The 16661-nt window shown below is 46.8% G+C and overlaps 1 protein-coding gene across 1 annotated transcript in view; it reads right to left on the bottom strand.

Annotated features, from left to right (window-relative positions):
• Nucleotides 1-15063: 15063 nt before the first annotated feature.
• Nucleotides 15064-16661, bottom strand: part of CELSR1 (cadherin EGF LAG seven-pass G-type receptor 1) — a 174616-nt gene continuing 173018 nt past the window's right edge. The window contains exon 35 of the mRNA XM_050899730.1: nucleotides 15064-15088. Coding sequence (XP_050755687.1) covers nucleotides 15064-15088 — 25 coding nt within the window. The remainder of the gene's footprint in view (nucleotides 15089-16661) is intronic.

Genomic DNA, 16661 nt, shown 5'->3' with positions numbered 1-16661 from the left:
ACGGTCGGTGCAGAAGTCGTAAGTGCTTTTAACATAGTTGCGGTGAGTTTAGGAGTTCTGGCAACGAGATCCCAGGTTTGCTGAGAGCCGCTGAGCCAGTGCCTCATAGCAGGAAAGTTTAGCCAGTGCTGCTTGTAGCGTAAAATATACGCATGGGGCGCAACAGCTCCTGTAGGACGGAGGCTTTTTAACAAATGCTCCGCTTCCCTCTTTTTCTTTAAGCATCCTTAAAATGGGGATACAGCAGCAATCCAGGATGGCTAACGCAGAAAATTCATAAGCTAACATGCTGCTCTTTGGTGGAAACTTCTCTAGCAATGGTCTCAATTCACTTTTGAGGCTCAGGGACTTTGATTTTATCATCAGAGCTGAACCTCATGGTTCTACTGAAGAAACCTCATCTGAGAAAGAGGTGAGTATGGACAGTGTTTGGTTAGTAGAGACTCATTGCCTGAGAAGGATGGAGGCTTCTTCTCAGCTTCAGTGCAGCTCAGCCTCTTGCAGTGATGATGAGCAAAGACCTTTGACGCGATAAAGCAATTGCTGCTATTGCTCCCAGTGAATCTGTCCTGGTTTTGGCTGGGATAGAGTTGATTTTCTTTTTAGTAGCTGGTACAGTGTGTTTGGATTTAGTGTGAGAATTATGTTGATAACACTCTGATGTTTTAGTTGTTGCTAAGTAGCGCTTATCTTAAGCCAAGGACTTTTCAGTTTCCCATGCTCTGCCAGCAAGCAGGTGTGCAAGAAGCTGGGAGGGAGCAGAGCCGGGGCAGCTGACCTGAACTAGCCAAAGGGGTATTCCATACCATGGAACGTCATGCCCAGTATATAAACAGGGGGGAGTTGGCCGGGAGGGGCGGATCGCTGCTGGGGCATCGGTCAGCAGGTGGTGAGCAATTGCATTGTGCATCACTGTTTTTTTTCTTTTTTTTTTTCTTTTCCCCCTTCTTTTTTTGTTATATTCCTTTTCATTACTATTATTATTATTGTTATTATTATTATATTTCATTATTATTATTGTTAGTATTATATTTTACTTTAGTTATTAAACGGTTCTTATCTCAACCCACGAGTTTTACCTTTTTTTCCCAATTCTCCTCCCCATCCCACTGGGAGCAGGGGCAGTGAGGGAGCGGCTGCGTGGTGCTTAGCTGCTGGCTGGGTTTAAACCACGACAGTCCTTTTGGCACCCAACGTGGGGCACAAAGGGTTGAGATAATGACAGATCTGACCAGAGCATGTTAAAATGGGTTAGTTATAAGCATTTATTATATTAGTTTAGTAGTTGCTGGTCACAGTGTTGATTTATTGGCTCTTAGAGTTGTGGCGCTCGTTCTTAGAGTTGTGTTATGTATCACCTCACTTGCCATATGTAGTCCCTGTGCTGCTGCTTATCACCCATAAGGTGAGGTGGATTAAGGTTTTCGCTTTGCTGCACTATGTAACACTGGTTTATGGTACAATAAAATTATCGGTCATGGGACTAAACCGGTATTTGTACTCAGCATTGCTGTTATCTCCGTACTTCGGGAGCTATCTAGCGGAAACTATTAATAATTACACCCTTTACCTTTTCTCCTCGGAGAGCCAATCTATGGGGGAGACACCTTCCCGTAGCGCTGGGAGCTAGGAATTAGTAGGCATTTGTGAAATTCAAATTGCAAATAGCTTCTTGCATGGGATGTTTTACAGCAGGTTGCACACATCTAGCAGCATGAAGCTTGCATGTTTAAAACAGCATTTCCAAATAGCATGTATGTTTCTCTTTCCATCCCATGTGTCTCTCCTGGGTAAGGGTCTTACCTACTGACTGCCTGCATGAGATCCTTGCTCCTCTCGTACTGAGGGTCTCTGGCAAGGGGAATTTTATTCTGTCCTGCACAGGGACACAGCTTCTCAGGGGAGTCTGGCAGAGCAGCCTATAGAGGCACATTTCTACCACTGGATCTGGCTGTTACATACAAGATGAGCAGCACCGTCACCATTTCTGACTGCGTTTGTAAAGAGGACGGTGGTTTCAGTAGCACCAGTCCCACCTGGCCGGTGTGTGGTGGTGTTGTGTTGAGATGCACTGCCTGAATCCCACGCTCCAGCCTGCCCCGAGGCTTGCAGCCCAGGCCGGACCATCACGAAACGGTTGTGAAAACGCATAGTGGCAGAGCTGTAAGAGCTTGGAAACATGGAAGTAAAAGAGCGAGGTGAGAGCGGAGGTCGGTGCCTGGGGTCGGGCGGCTGCGCTCCCCGGGAGGGACCGTCACTGACGGAGTCTCTCCCATGCCGCCTTTGCCAAGGCTGGAATTTGGCCAAGGTTTGGCTTGAACTGGGTAAGAGCAGGCTGACTGGCAGGTGAATTTTGGGGTTTTTTTCACTACTGCAGAAGATGAGCATCAACATGCTTTTTAAAATTCATTGGCTTTTCACTTTTTTTTGTCATTTTTCTCCTACTTGGGGCAACAAATTTTAAGCAGGTGATTTCACTTTCAACTTGTCATTAAGCTTTTCAGGTCTTGAAATATTTGATTTCAAAAACTCAAGTGAATAACTATTTAAAAAAAAAGGACTTTTCCCTTCCAAAGTAGAGAACATGATAACAAGAATTGGATCATGTAACTGAAAAACCACAACTCATGTCAGCTAAAGGCTGGGACTGAATTGAAATCTCTGTTGTACCCTGTGAATATGTTTGAAACCTGTATTGCTGAGTGTATAATGGCTGAAAAATTGCACTCCAAGTGCGGTCTTATTCCAAAAATGTTTGTGTAAAACCTGTTTTGATTGCTCTCCTGGTTTTGTTCCTTCTCGGCAGCGTCCCTGCCTCCGGCTGGTCCTGCAGAGCTGGAGGACAGGGATGTCCCCCATGCAAGGGCAGCAGGGTTGTCCTCTGATTCTTTTTTCACCTGGATAGCTTCTTTGGAGAGGTGGGATGTCGCACAGGTATTGTGAAGGGCTTCATTCACACTGTGGCAGCTCAGTATTTATGGTCCGGCAGTAAAGGCATTGGCTCTCAGTGTTCGCGTCGGCTTGTAGGACTGAAAGAACCTTTCATCCTCCCGCTTCAAAATGAAGCGTTCACATGCTGTCTCTCTGTGCAAACCGTGGGGAATAAAGCTGACATGTTTTTATGAAGCCTTTCTTTTTCTCTTTAGAATAGATCTATCTTTTCAGCATACTTGTAAGCAAAAAATAACAGTTTTTTGGATGCAACGTTTACGTTTGTACGTATACATATTGCCATTCAGCCCCTGTGGACAAGGTTGAGGCCTCCTCGGGAGCTGGGAGATGATTGTGTGCAACCAGCTGTGCTGACTTGCCCCCGCAGGCAGTGGGATGAGACCGGAGTGAAGATTCACAGCACAGCCTCTGCTGCCTGGATTTCAGGGTCGTGCCATTTCAGATTTAAGGATACAACTTCCCCTTCCACCTTTATCCCCAAACCAGAATTTTCAAATCTCTTTCTTTCTCTTTGTCCAAAACCCTGCTTTCAGCGTGGAGACAGGAAGGTCCAGCAAGGGTCTCTGCTGTCCCTTCTTTACATGGGAAGGTGGTGTGTTCTGCAGCCAGGGACGGCAGAATAAGCTGCAGAGGGATCTCTGTGCCACCACACAGCCTCCGAGCCAGGCCATGGCAAGCAAGCAGCACCATCTGCTCTGCAGCAATGCCTTCTTCAAGCTGGATCCCCTTTAGAAGCTGGAGCACATAATATGGAGGGTGCACAGCAAAGTGAGTCTCCTGGTTGCTCTCCATAAGCACACGACTCCCTTATCAGTCACATTTACGGTACTGTCCAAAAAAAAAAAAAAAAAAAAAAGGCTGAGGTTTCACCACAGATGTAAGTCAGTCTCAGTGGGAACTGCCACCAGAGATGAAGCCCTTCCATCTCCTGCCCGTGGGTCCTGATACTAATGAGCATTTCTTCAGCTTCTCTGGAGGTCTGGTGAGCTGGAAGCCAGGAAGAAGCTTCTGAAGGCAAGAGGCTGTTCAAGCGAAGGGGGCAAATGTGAAAAGCTGATGTGGAGCGAGGCTACGGTGAAAACATTGCGTGTATGCTGGGGAGGTTGGAGCCAACTGATCTGTCAGTAAGGATGAGCAGGGATCAGAGAAAGTCCGGTTGAAACTGCGGATTTCTCTGAATGCCTTAGATGCTGGTTTCTTTGAAGAAATCCAGATTGTTTAATTTCTCCAAGCAAAGAAAGACCAATAGCCCTGACTACTAGCAAAGCCAAAAAACCCCCAAACCCAAACAGGTAAGCAAATGAAAAAGATTTGTTTTCCATGCAAGAAACAGGGAGAAAAATGGATGAGGGGATAGGTACTGGCCTTCTGGCCTGGAAAACGTGGTAGCATGCACAGTTGGGAGATGATGGTGACAGTAAGTGAAGAGGATGTCCCTCTGATGAGGAACATACTTGCAACCATGCACAGTTTACGATTAGCATTTTAAAAATGCTTCCTCTGCATTTATATGTATTTACATACTTCAATGAATTAAACACAATGAAATTATCTATCATAAACGTGATAATCACCCGACCGTGGCCCGCTCCGAAGATGCAGCGAAGTGGCGTGCCGTTTCCAGCTTCAGCACCAGGAGGCACCAGGACATCACGTTCATCCCTCCCAACCGGGGGGGACATCGTTGGGAGGTGGTGGCTATAGGAAGAGCAATTAACGCATCCATAATTGTGAAGTTTTTCCCTTTTATTTAGACTTTTGCTGAGCCAATACATTGGAAGAATTGTCACTCTGTGCGTTTGCTCAAGGCAGGGGTAAAGTCACACTGTCGTTTCAGCACACTGATGAGCCGGCTGAGAAGCAGCAGCTTTTTAGAGCCTAACTCCCATCGGGGCTGGGCAGCGATCACCGTACGACTCAGGCCAGGGACAGCCCCGGCAGCAGGGCAAACACACGCTTTTTATTTAGAGTTCAGGTCCTGCCTGTCCTCCGTCCCCTGCGCCGTGCTGTGCTGGTCATTCGCTTTCACAGTCACTCTTAAACTTTGTCTAGCTCTTGAATGGCTGGAAGTAAAAAGGAGATTGTTTTGGGTTTTTTTTTGAGAACTAGTACTAGATTCTTACACTTATTTGGGTATGTGAGTGTCTGATGAACACTAACTTCTCGGTCTGGTTTGCTGAATCTCTAGGATTTTTTTCTTTTCTAAAATGTCTTGCGTTTTACTGAATGTATAGCATCAGCTAGAGAAACTTAAGAATGGGAAAAGTTAATGGACTCCTCATTCTATGCAATTTTACAGCATGTAGAGTAATTTCTTCAGTACAAAAGAGCTTCAAATTCACTCTGAAAGTTTTAAGGTCCTAGAAACAATGAAATACATGGAGAGATTCTCCTTAATCAGACCCTACCTGGAGAAATGAAATTTTCCCAGGCGACTGCCCCGCTCCAGACTTTGATAATTCAGTGGCACCATTCCCATTCAGTAACACCGTCTTTTGAGGATGATCCCAGGAAAACACCAGCCTTGTAATTACAGCACATCAGTTCCTGTGGGGAAAAGCAACAGTAGACCTCCTTCCAGCAAGAAGTTTCATCAAGAGAAAAGTGACCCGACTGCTCCGTCCTGGATTTCTCCAGTAGTGCTGTGGAGGCTCATGATGGAAAGTCCTCTGGTGCTTTGTGTTCCTGTGGGGCTCCTGGGTTTGCGTCTCTGGGGTAGCAATGAGATGGACGTACTCTGCAAGCAGTGTCGGTGGCAGCTCTTACCAGCAGCTCTGGCTGGCAGATGGGCCATCTGGGTTGTCCTGCCAAACTTCGAGTTGGACTCTTGGACAAATGGCGAATTCTTCTTTTTCTTCCTTTGCTCTGAGAAAGCCCTTAGGTAGGAAAGAGGAGACTCAGAGATATGCAGCATGGACTTGATGGGAGCCAACTGTTCCATCCCTCTGTGCATCCAGTTCTCTTTTGATTTTAATGAAATTCAGTCAGAACAGAGACGAGGTTCACCCATGTCCTCTGGAGCAGGGAAGATGCCCCGTGTGCTCCTCTCCCCTGGGGCAGGTGCTGTAGAGATTCCCTCTCTCTGTCTCCCAGTCTGCTGCTTTCTCCAGGGCTGATGAACACCAGCACAGCAGGAAAATCCTGGGCTGTGCCCACTGCTCACTGCAACGCAGGAGGAGAGACTGAGGAGTTAAAACCAGCAACGAAACATTTCTTCTCTTATTTGAAGGACTTCAGGGAAATTTGCATCTGAAAAAAGGATGAGTAGTAGCAGCACAGGTCTCTTTGGCAATCTGTACATCTCAAAGGCTGCGTCCCCAGCCATGCTGCAGCTCCTGCCTGATCACAGAATCATAGAATGGTTTGGGTTGGAAGGGACCTTAAAGATCATCTAGTTCCAACCCCCCTGCCATGGGCAGGGACACCTTCCACTAGACCAGGTTGCTCAAAGCCCCATCCAGCCTGGCCTTGAACACTTCCAGGGAGGGGGCATCCACAGCTTCTCTGGGCAACCTGTTCCAGTGCCTCACCACCCTCACAGTGAAGAACTTCTTCCTTACATCTAATCTAAATATCTACCCTCTTTCAGTTTAAAGCCATTACCCCTTGTCCTATCACTTCATGCCCTTGTAAAAAGTCCCTCTCCAGCTTTCTTGTAGGTGGCAAAGCAAACTCAGCTGGTATGGTATGGCTTCGTTATGCTTGATGAGGCTTCGTATAAAATTATAAACATCAAAGAGGATGGATTATAAAGATAAAAAGGACTGGTATACAAAAATGAGATACCTAGATATGAGGCATCTGGTGGATTTAAGATCGGTGCTGGATTAGAGGTAGTTTTTATTTTAATCTAGTTACTTAAGGTGGGTTTTTCTACTGTTCACACATTTTTATCTATTGCTCCTCTCTGGGAGTATGGGAAGGACTCTACAGGTTGTGTCACACCAACCAGCTCCATGGCAAAGGAACTCTGTTAGCAAATTTGCTATATGTATTAAAAATGTGTGATCAATTTATTACAAGTTTGAAAGGTTTCAGGCATGGCTTTTAAACTGAAGATCACTTTATTTACTATTAGTACTTATTGCTATTGTAATACCTACAGAAATTAATCAGAATAGCTTACACTGGTTTAAAATATTAAAGAAGGTGTTTTATGGTATAAGATTTTTACACTAAGCTAGTTTTACACCTAGCTTTTAGCGTGAAGGAGATGACAGCACAAGAAAAATCTCTGTGAACTGATTAGTAGCCAGGTGTTGAACCTTATTTAAGCCACATGGCCATTTCATGGAGCAGAGACTGTCCTCATCTGGTGTGTCTCCTCTGCACTGCAATACAACAGCAGTGCTTGAATTACAGAGAGAGCAGGAGAATTCGCTACTGAGAGGAGAGGATTTGAGACTGATGACTTTTAAGGTGGCTCCCTGCAAGTTACCTCCTTTCTGAATCCAGAGGCTGAGCATCACTGACGGATCAGGAGGAACATATAAATACTCTCTAGGCACAAAAAGTTGATCCTGGGAATCAGAGCAGGCAACTCTGCTCGTGTGCTGCTTGCCACAACTATCTAATCCTTTAATTGCAATGGGCATTAGCCGTAACTCATCCCCGTAGCTAATGCTGCTGTACTGAGCACCTGCCACGAAAATCCAGCCCAGTGGAGGCAAGGCTCCTCTCCAGTTAGAGAGAGGCCGGTTTAACACGGACGGAGCTTGCTGCAAATCCCAAGGGATGCATGGCATGTATCTGCATTGCCTGCGGAGACGAGCTAAACGCTCTGTGAGAAACCGGAGCACTCCGCTGCCGGTCTGCTCCAGCAAGAGGAACCAGCGTTGACAGAAACCTCTTTGGGGCCACGACGGTTGCAATGGCACTGGCTCTGCCACAGAGTGCTGCCTGCAGGGAAGCCATGCACGGGGCAGATGGCTACTTGGGAAGCTGGCATGTCACTCAAGTGAGCGAGAAAGAAACTATACAAGCTGCTTTTGGTTTGTGCTTGGCATAACCTAGATGAGATCAGCCAGGAAAGTGTTTTCCCTTGGACTACCCGGTGGAGAAGAGCCGTGTATCAGGTGTGCTTCGGTGGCATGGCAGCTCGGTCCCTCCTGACCGCCCACTCGCTCCCATTAGTGTGGCCATTTCGTGCCAGCGGAATGAACCCTAACTCCTAACTCTAACCCCCAACCCTAAGCCAGCAGGGCTTTTCCCTGACCCTTTCCATCCCTCAAACCTGTTCCCTGTGCAGGTGGAAGTGAAGGAGTTAACCATTCCAGGCTTTCTCATTTGTTTTATCCAGAAAATTGAAACATGTAATAAAATGTACCGATTTTTCTCAAAGTCAATGCCTGATTTACTGCTTCACCTGGAAACCTGTTCACTTCGCTGGCTCCCAACCGCAGCTGCTGTTTTGTACTGGATTCAGTGGGATGTTCCTAACCTGAAGGGACCGTGTGGAACAGATCCAGGTGAAAGGGATATTTATTTCCTTTAAAACCAGGTATTCTTTCCCGTCTTAAAACATGCTGGCCTTTCAGGAGCTGCTTTTATAACTAATGAAATTACTGCTGTAGGTTCTTTTTTTTTTTTTTAAATCTGATGAGCATGCACTAGAAACGCAGATGTTTTGATTGAAGAGTGCTCTTATCTCTTTGTACCTTCAGGGTGCTCACTCCAGCACAGCTATTTTGAGTGGCTTGCCATGTGCCATAAACGTGGGTTTTTTTTTTCTTTCAGAGTAATCGTGTCATCGCAGAACCCGCCTGTTTGCCTTTCCGCTGCAAACCTTCCAGTCAGCTTTGGTGAGCGCTCGCTAGCACTGGGAGTTTTATTGCTGCTGAGTGATTTTTCAGCAGCGCCCAGCAGCTCGGTGCAGCAGCCATGGGCTGCAGAGGCTCCCTTGGGATTGCCGTCCCCGGGGGAGCCCGGCTGGGACCTGCCTCCTCTCGCCAATGCTCTGTCTGGCCGAGGATGATCTGGTGGGTCGCACGTGGAGCTTGTCTGACTGCTGTATTTTTCTCACCCTTTTACTCCTGCCACAGCTCTGCAGTGCCGGCGGGCTCTGGGGGGGGACCGTGTGGCTGCAGGGGCCAGCGCCGGCGTGGGCTCTCCGCACGGATGCTTTTCTAAGGTCTTCCCTTGCCCCACCAGTCACGTCCATCACTTGCCCATGCAGGGGGAACAGCGGCTGGGAAGCATCTGCTTGCAGGGGCTTGGGGGGAGACCTGTTCCTTTTTGCTTCTCACCCAGCAGAGCTGGTGCTGGAATCACTCATACTTTATAAATACTTTCACTTTATAAATACTTTCACTGCATTTAAAAACACCATACACAGGGACCCACTGCTTCAGTTGCCATGTTTATACATGCACAGGACTTCACATGCTCATTATTTCCTTGAGCATATGAATATCTATCAAAAACACAGCCCCAACCCTATGTTCTTCACTTGGAAGGTGTGATATAGGCTTAACACGTGAACAAGATCATTCAAGATGGACTTCCAAAGAGCTGCTGTCAAATAACCAAAAGCAAGAGGTTTTCCTACACATTAGCCCAAGGGGTTGGTGTTTTTGCAAGCTGTTATATTTGCACGGGGGGGAAAAACCCCAACTCGTAAGAAACTAATACTGGAAACCACCCAACTGGATGCACTCTAACTATTTTAATGAAAGAGAGTGGCAGCACCTGGAAAGCTGGAGCTTTGAGTTCATTTCTATTTCACAAGTGGATCTATGTAAAATGATGGCTTTGCAAAGGTCAGGATGGGCTCTGGAAGCCTCAGGCCATGCTGGGCAGGGGGCAGTCCCACCTTTTGGCTGAGGATGGCCCTGGGACACACGGTAGCTGTCAGAGAGACAGGGCACCTCTCAACTTTTAAACACAATCCTCTCCATAAGGGGTGGCTCGGCCCCACTCCACCTCTGCGGTGTCTCCTGACCCAGCACAGAGGCTGGGGTCTCACAGCAGCCTTGGCTGCCTTCATGAAGCACCGGTTCAGAGAGACGTTGGTCTGGGCCTCCCTTCAAATAAAGAAAATAAGCTCAGAGTATGTAATATTTGAATTTGAAGGAGTGGATACCCTATTCACAGTGGTCTTTGAGGAGAGGGATGGCAGCAGCAGATGTCTGACCAAGACAGAAGGGGAGACATCAGCTCAGTACAGAGCTCCAGGGGGCTCCTGGGGGCACTTACAAATACTTTTAAGTATTTAGAAGACAATAATGAGTTAACACGGTCTCTTTGCAACACACATGTCAGATTAATCTAATTTTCTTCTTTAATACGGCGCCTGGCATGGTGGATAAAGGAGCAGCAGCAGATGGGACATGTCTTCAGTCAGTGGTTTGATACTGTCCCACGCTGTATTCTCATATGCAAAACACAGTCAGCGCAGGCTGATGTTAATCACTATGAGGTAGGTGCAAAACCTGCTTGGCAAGCAGGGAAGTTTTACAAGAGCCCTCTTGGGCTTAGTTTTATTTGATATTTTCATTCATGGTTTGAATGACGAAATAAAAGGTAGCTTGTAAAGGCTGCAGATGCTGCCAAAGGACTCCAGGCATCCTCACAGACAGGACTAAAATCCAAAATGAGTATGAGAAACTGGAGAATGGATCCAAAAATCAAGAGACTAAAATGGAAAATGAGTGCAGTGCAAATTGCTACCTACAGGAAGGAAGTGAGCTGCGTATGTGCAAACAGGAGCATAAAGGCAAGGCAGAAGCTGTGCAGGAGAGGCTGTGGGGCCCAAATGCATCCCAGACTGGCCCTGGCGCTGCAGGTGACGTTGGTGTGGACGATGATGATATCTCACCAGGGCTGCCGGGCGATCTCCTTTCTGCAGCCCCCCCCGAGACCTCGGCAGGAGCATCCTCTGCAGCTGAGCGAGCTGCACGTCTAAGCATGATATAAGGATATGGACAAACTAACTCCTCATGCTAGGAAGTGCTGTTACAGGCTATTCGCAGATGTACCGGAACCGTCACTTACATTTTTAAGAACATTAGACAAATCCCCATGTATCCTGGGTTGGAGTGGCTGGGCTATGTGATCACCTAGGTTACTGCAGCCTTATTGTGCCATGATGCTGCCACTGGTCTATCTCTTCTGGAGTCTTTTTCCTTACAATTTGCTTAGGCCAAATGCCATTGTAAAGATTAGGACAGGAAAAGGGAATGAAATGGAGATTATTTTTATTATTTCTCTTTTTTTTGGTTGTTGGTAGGCCTACTGCTTGCATTTTGTGGGCTGCTCCAGTCTCTTCTCCCTCTCTGCCATCTCCAGAAAGGCTACATTAGACCTGGGAAGGGGTTGAAGAAGGGCAAGAAGGAAGGCTAGAAGGTACAGCAGCGTTTCTGCGCAAGGAACAATTACAGAGATCCAAGCTGTTCAGGTGGAAAGAGACAACCCAAGTGCTCTAGGATGGAGCCTGTCTTCCTCTTTGACCTGGAGAAGGTGACTGAGAAATGATTGCTCACTGCCTCTGGTGGTGCAGGCAGCAAAGGTGTCCGTCACAGGGGACAGGAATGAAGCTGAAGACGAGTAGGAACTTTTTCTTGCTGCTTGTGACCGAGTTAGGCAACCCACTGTGTACCAGAAGTTTATGTGGGTCCAAAACACAACAGGACATGTTTTTGGAGGAAAAAAAAGGGCTGCTGGAGACAAGCACAACCCCTCCTGCTGGAGAGCCCCGAGCTGCAGCGTGCTGGGGGCTGTGGACCCTGCTGGGGGCACCTCGCCGTGTAACGTGTGGCCGATAATCCTCTTTTCCTAAACATCTGCTGTTGGCCATTACTGGAGACAGGATCACGGGCTGGTCTGTCCCATAACTATCCTGCTTATGTGAAAGCCTGAGGCTTATTTATTCCTTTCCACAGTAAAGTGAACTAATACTGGAGAACAAACTCAAGTATTAGCGTTCCACCAAAAAATGAACTTGTACAATAAAATTTATAACAGTTTCCCTTTGGGCTAATTGTTTGGGTTTGTTTAATGGCAAGTTTTGGCAGAGCTGCTTGCAAATTGAAGATCCTGTCTTTGATTTTGCCCCTAAATCATGACAGTAACCGGGCTCTCTCCCCTTGACCTCACACCCTCCCAGTTTATTGCCTAATGTTTAGAAACATTTACGGAAAAGCTGGCCAGATGATACTGAGAAATACTTTTATTTCCAGAAAGCTGGCAGACACGTGCAGGTCACTGCTGTGCCTGGTGAGACGCGTGAATGAAGACTTGCACAACAGCCTGAAAAGTACAGAGTGAGTGAGCAAAACCACGACTTGGCCTCAGTTGGCTTAAGAAAGCCAAGAATGTAGCCAAGAAAGTCCAAAAAGGGCCTTCTCATTGCAGGCTTTCATGGGCTGGGCTGGCTGCCTCATCCCCTCTAGCTCCTCTCCAACCTCCTTTTCTAAACCCAGTGCCTTCCTGGTGGTCCGCTTTGCTCTGGGTTAGCGGAGGGTGTTTTTCTTCCACGGACCATTTCCCAGGTGTGAGAAATGCCGCGGGTTTAGACCGAAACGCAATGCACGCGGTGGGACCCTGTGCCAGCAACCCTGTGCCAGCAAGGGGCACTGGGCTGGAAGAGGGACTCTGTGTGTGTGTGTGTGTGGGTGTGTGTGGGTGTGTGTGGGTGTGTGTGTGTGGGTGTGTGGGGGTGTGTGGGGGTGTGTCCACTCGGAGCAAACCCCCTGCCCTGAGACACAATGCGGGGCTGGAAGCATCCCGCAGGGCGCACCGCTAGCGGCTGATGCTTTACAGCCTCTGCTTCCTCGTCAAGAGCAATGGGTACCCGTACGTCCTCTCCTGCTACTTTCTAAACCCTGGGAAATGCCATTTGGACCCTCAGTATCTGTACTGCACTTAAAATAAACCACCAGAGGGAGAATACAAGTTCAAAAAAAATTTCTTAATTTATTGTAAATTCTCCTTTCATCTGTGCTGCAATTCCAGTGTTCTGCACATTAATAAATATACATTTGTTAAAAAAAAACCCTCCAGTGTCTAATCTGCCATAAAGCTTTTAAAAAGTCATAAAAATAGGTTTTAATTTTTTTGTCATTAATACAACTGACCCTCATTTACTGCAACAATTCTGATCAAAATAAAAACTACCTACATCTCACTGGGACAAAATATACATACACAGATGTAAAAACAACTAGCGTGGGTTATACACAATGCCTGAGCACACAGCCAAGTGCCAGACCCTTAAAACATTCAAAATTTTTTTCAGTCAGAAAATGTCACACAGTATGTTGCATAATTTTTAAAGGAACAGCATCCTTCCTCCCTCTCCCCTTCCAAAGGCCTCCTCGATACATTTGAAAATGCATAGGAATATAATGAAACCAAGATTACAGTATACATTATTTCATTTTTTCCTCAACTCCTGCATTTTATTTAGCCTGATTTTCTGTTTTTTCCCTTTCACACACCCAGTTACACAAACGAAAGCCAATATTTTCCCAAAAGGGATGCTACAGCGAGCGAGGAGCTCCTGAAAGCCTTGGCGGCAGAGAGCAGGTCATGGCCGTACCACTGTTGCCCTTTGCGTCACGTATTCCCACCACGGGGAGCTGCCAGCAAAGCTCTGCCCCACGCTGTTGGATGCAAACTTTTTCACATCTTATTTTTCCTTTTCTTGTAAACACTGCAGGAAGGTGAAGACAGCGGACAGGCCACGCTTAACTTTCCTATACTTGTGAAACTAGCGTATTTTGTGGGAAACATGAAACCTTAAGCCTTCCATGTGCTTTTTGAAACACCAAGAAGGCCAGGGCTTTGTCAAAGAGCTGGGCAGTGAAACCTAGATATCTTTAAAGACTCTTATTTCTGCTTTGATTAGCAACGTGCTGACTCCAGTGGGAAAGAAATTAACAGAAAAATAAAATACTGCGCCTGAGGCAGAACTTGCCCCACGGGAGGAGGGCCCTCTTCTTGGGACACGCAGAGTGCTGGTTTGTCGCAGAGCCAGACCAAAGTCAAAACCTACCATACAATGACACCACTTTTTTTCTTGTTCTTGGTAAGGCAAATATTGATTTGACTTCTTCCAGACAAGGACTGTGTTGAAATCTTAGACGAAGATATGACTTATTTTTAGTCCTGAAGTTCAGTTGCTGAACGTTTCAATGCACTTGAGAGAAGAGGTCAAAACACCAAGAAATGAAAAAACAAAACATTTTTTGTGGGTTTCAGAAGAGGTTATGAAAAAAAACATACTGTGTCTCTAAAGTGTTCCAAAATCTGTCAACAAAACTTATAAATTATAGTCATGGATTTTGATGTAATCTTTACTGTATTACTTTGAAAACTGCATTGCATCTTAAGGTGGCTTCCATGCAAACCTCAGTTACTTTATCAAATGCCAAATTCAAGTAAAATTGTGCAATGTTCATATAAAAAATATCAAAACCTCTTTTAATTGATTTCCTATTATGAAATTAAGAAGATCAGTATAAATGTAAAATATACAAAGGAATTTTTTCTTTAGCAACACCATACAAAATATATAAAAGTATCTACACTTTTTATATATATATATAAAGGATTTTTTTTTCTTAAGACGACATGTCCATAAGGGGGTAGATAGAGATGCTGGCATAGAAACGAAAGGACACTTGTTGGGATATTCCTCCCTAGAGCCCAGCAAGCCAAAGGGTTCAGACTGTAGCCGGACAAAACTCCACAAGAGACATCTCCTGGTGCTTGTCTTAAGGCTGATGGATTGACTTACTGCAGGTCCACTGCGATAATAACGTGTTTTTCCATGGTTCTCCCCAGTAATAAGCAACCTCTGCAGCACTGTCCACACTGCGAGCAGGTATTTGGCCCTCACAGTGCATCCCGGTGGCCGTTTCCATGTCTTTTGGCACGGGTTCATGCTGCGCGGAGCATATCACACAGCAGCCTTATTGCAGGCGCATCCGGGCACTGTGTCTCCGCTGCGAGCAGTCAGGAGTCTGCCGTAATGTGAAACCACGCAGGAATCAATGCCCACCTCGTCCTCCTCGCTACGCGGCCACTCTGACGAAGTCCGAGGCGGGCAGGCGGCGACCCCGCGACGAGGAGTCCAGAACCGCGCAGCAGTGATCACAGTTTCCTGATGGTTCAAATTGAAGTTTCATTACTGCCTCTGTTAGTGAGAAGAAGTAATCATGCAGGCTTAGGGTTAAACAGGCACAGGCAAACCGCTCCACCCCAAACCATCTAATCCTTTTTAGTAAGGGCTCATGCTCCGTGAAGTTACCATGCCTGGCCAATCCAACGCTTGCAAGGGGGATGCTGCCCTGGAGGGGAAGACTAGCTGGAAGAAACAATCCTAGGTAGTACACAAGAGATGCACTCTTTAGAGGAAGCCCTATGGAGGGCTTGTATTTGGCTAACACTTAGGTGAAGATGCAAGGTTCACACACAAATCTTTCAAGCTGTTAGAAACCTGGTATTTCAGACAGATTCATGCGATCTGCTGTCCAACTGCAGAGTTTTACATTATGCAAAAGATGTGGAGATAAAACAGTTGCTTAGTGCAAGTTGGCTAGTCATTCTCCAGTAATGACTGTATTACCTGGTAGCAGCAAGTAGTTATTGCTCGTTAAAGACATCTCTGTTTCCTGGCTAATCAGGATATATTTCATCAGCCAGTTCCCAGCAACCCAAAGATGTACTTTTATAGTGAGCTGGGAATGGTCTGTGCAACCAGACAACATGGGTGTCTAAAGCATGGTAGGACAATGTCAGAGTTAAAGCTGGGTGAGAAATTTTCTCTCGGTTTGGAGAAAGAATGAGACTATTATTTGTGTTAATAAAAAATGAGACTATATGCGTAAAACGTTTGCGCAGACTTTACATATGGCTGTTGTCCTCATTTTAAATGCAAGAATTATGACAAGTAACGAGGTTTCTGAGAATACCCTTTGGCTGAGAGCTTGCTCAGCCTTTTGTTAACGTTTGATTTAGTTTACCATGGCAAATACGCACACCGATCGCCATGCAGTGGGTGAGAATCGCGCACCTGGTAATTTAGGGTCAGTAGCTTGACGTGGCACTTTCTCTGCAGCCTTTAGACCTCCTGCCCCAGCAATGGTTTCCCTCTGCCCAGCTGGACACCCACCCCATGCTCCCCTCAGCCTAGTGCCTTTCCCCACCAAAACACTGGGCTTCCTCAGGGGTCCTCCTCCCTGGGGTCTTGCCCGCACCCGCCTTCCTCCATGCTGGCTGCCAGACACCCACAACAGCTCTTGCTGGTCTTACTGGACACGCATCAAGAAGCGCTGCTCCTTGTTTGCCCTCTACTTCTCCTCCTCCTTTGGTGCCTGGTACTGGCCACATTAACTGCACCCTGTTAGCGATAGGTCCCTAATGGCCCCAAACACTCTCCCTGCTGTGAAAAGGGAGGACAGGTGAAAAACAGAGGGGAAACCAAATGTTCCCATGGTCCAAGGGGGCTGAAGGTGAGGGGATGGGGGCACAGAAGCAGGAGCAGGGGGTAGGCCCAAGCAGAGCACCCCTGAGGGTGGCACCCAGGCACACATGGCTCTCAGGACCACAGGTGGGCATTGCTAAGCCGTCCCAGATGCCTGGCAGCATGAGGGAGTGGAAAAAGCCCATCCTTGTTCTGGTGATGTGTGTAGCCAGGAAAGGCTGGGGAAGGCAATGACCTTGGCAGCTCACCAGGCAGGGAGGGGATAGATAATTCCTGTGGATGT

The sequence above is a fragment of the Gymnogyps californianus genome, chromosome 1, assembly GCF_018139145.2.
Source record: "Gymnogyps californianus isolate 813 chromosome 1, ASM1813914v2, whole genome shotgun sequence".
In the NCBI taxonomy this organism is placed as follows: Eukaryota; Metazoa; Chordata; class Aves; order Accipitriformes; family Cathartidae; genus Gymnogyps; species Gymnogyps californianus.
Note: the sequence above shows the minus strand (reverse complement) of the source record. Positions and strands in the feature narration are given on the sequence as shown.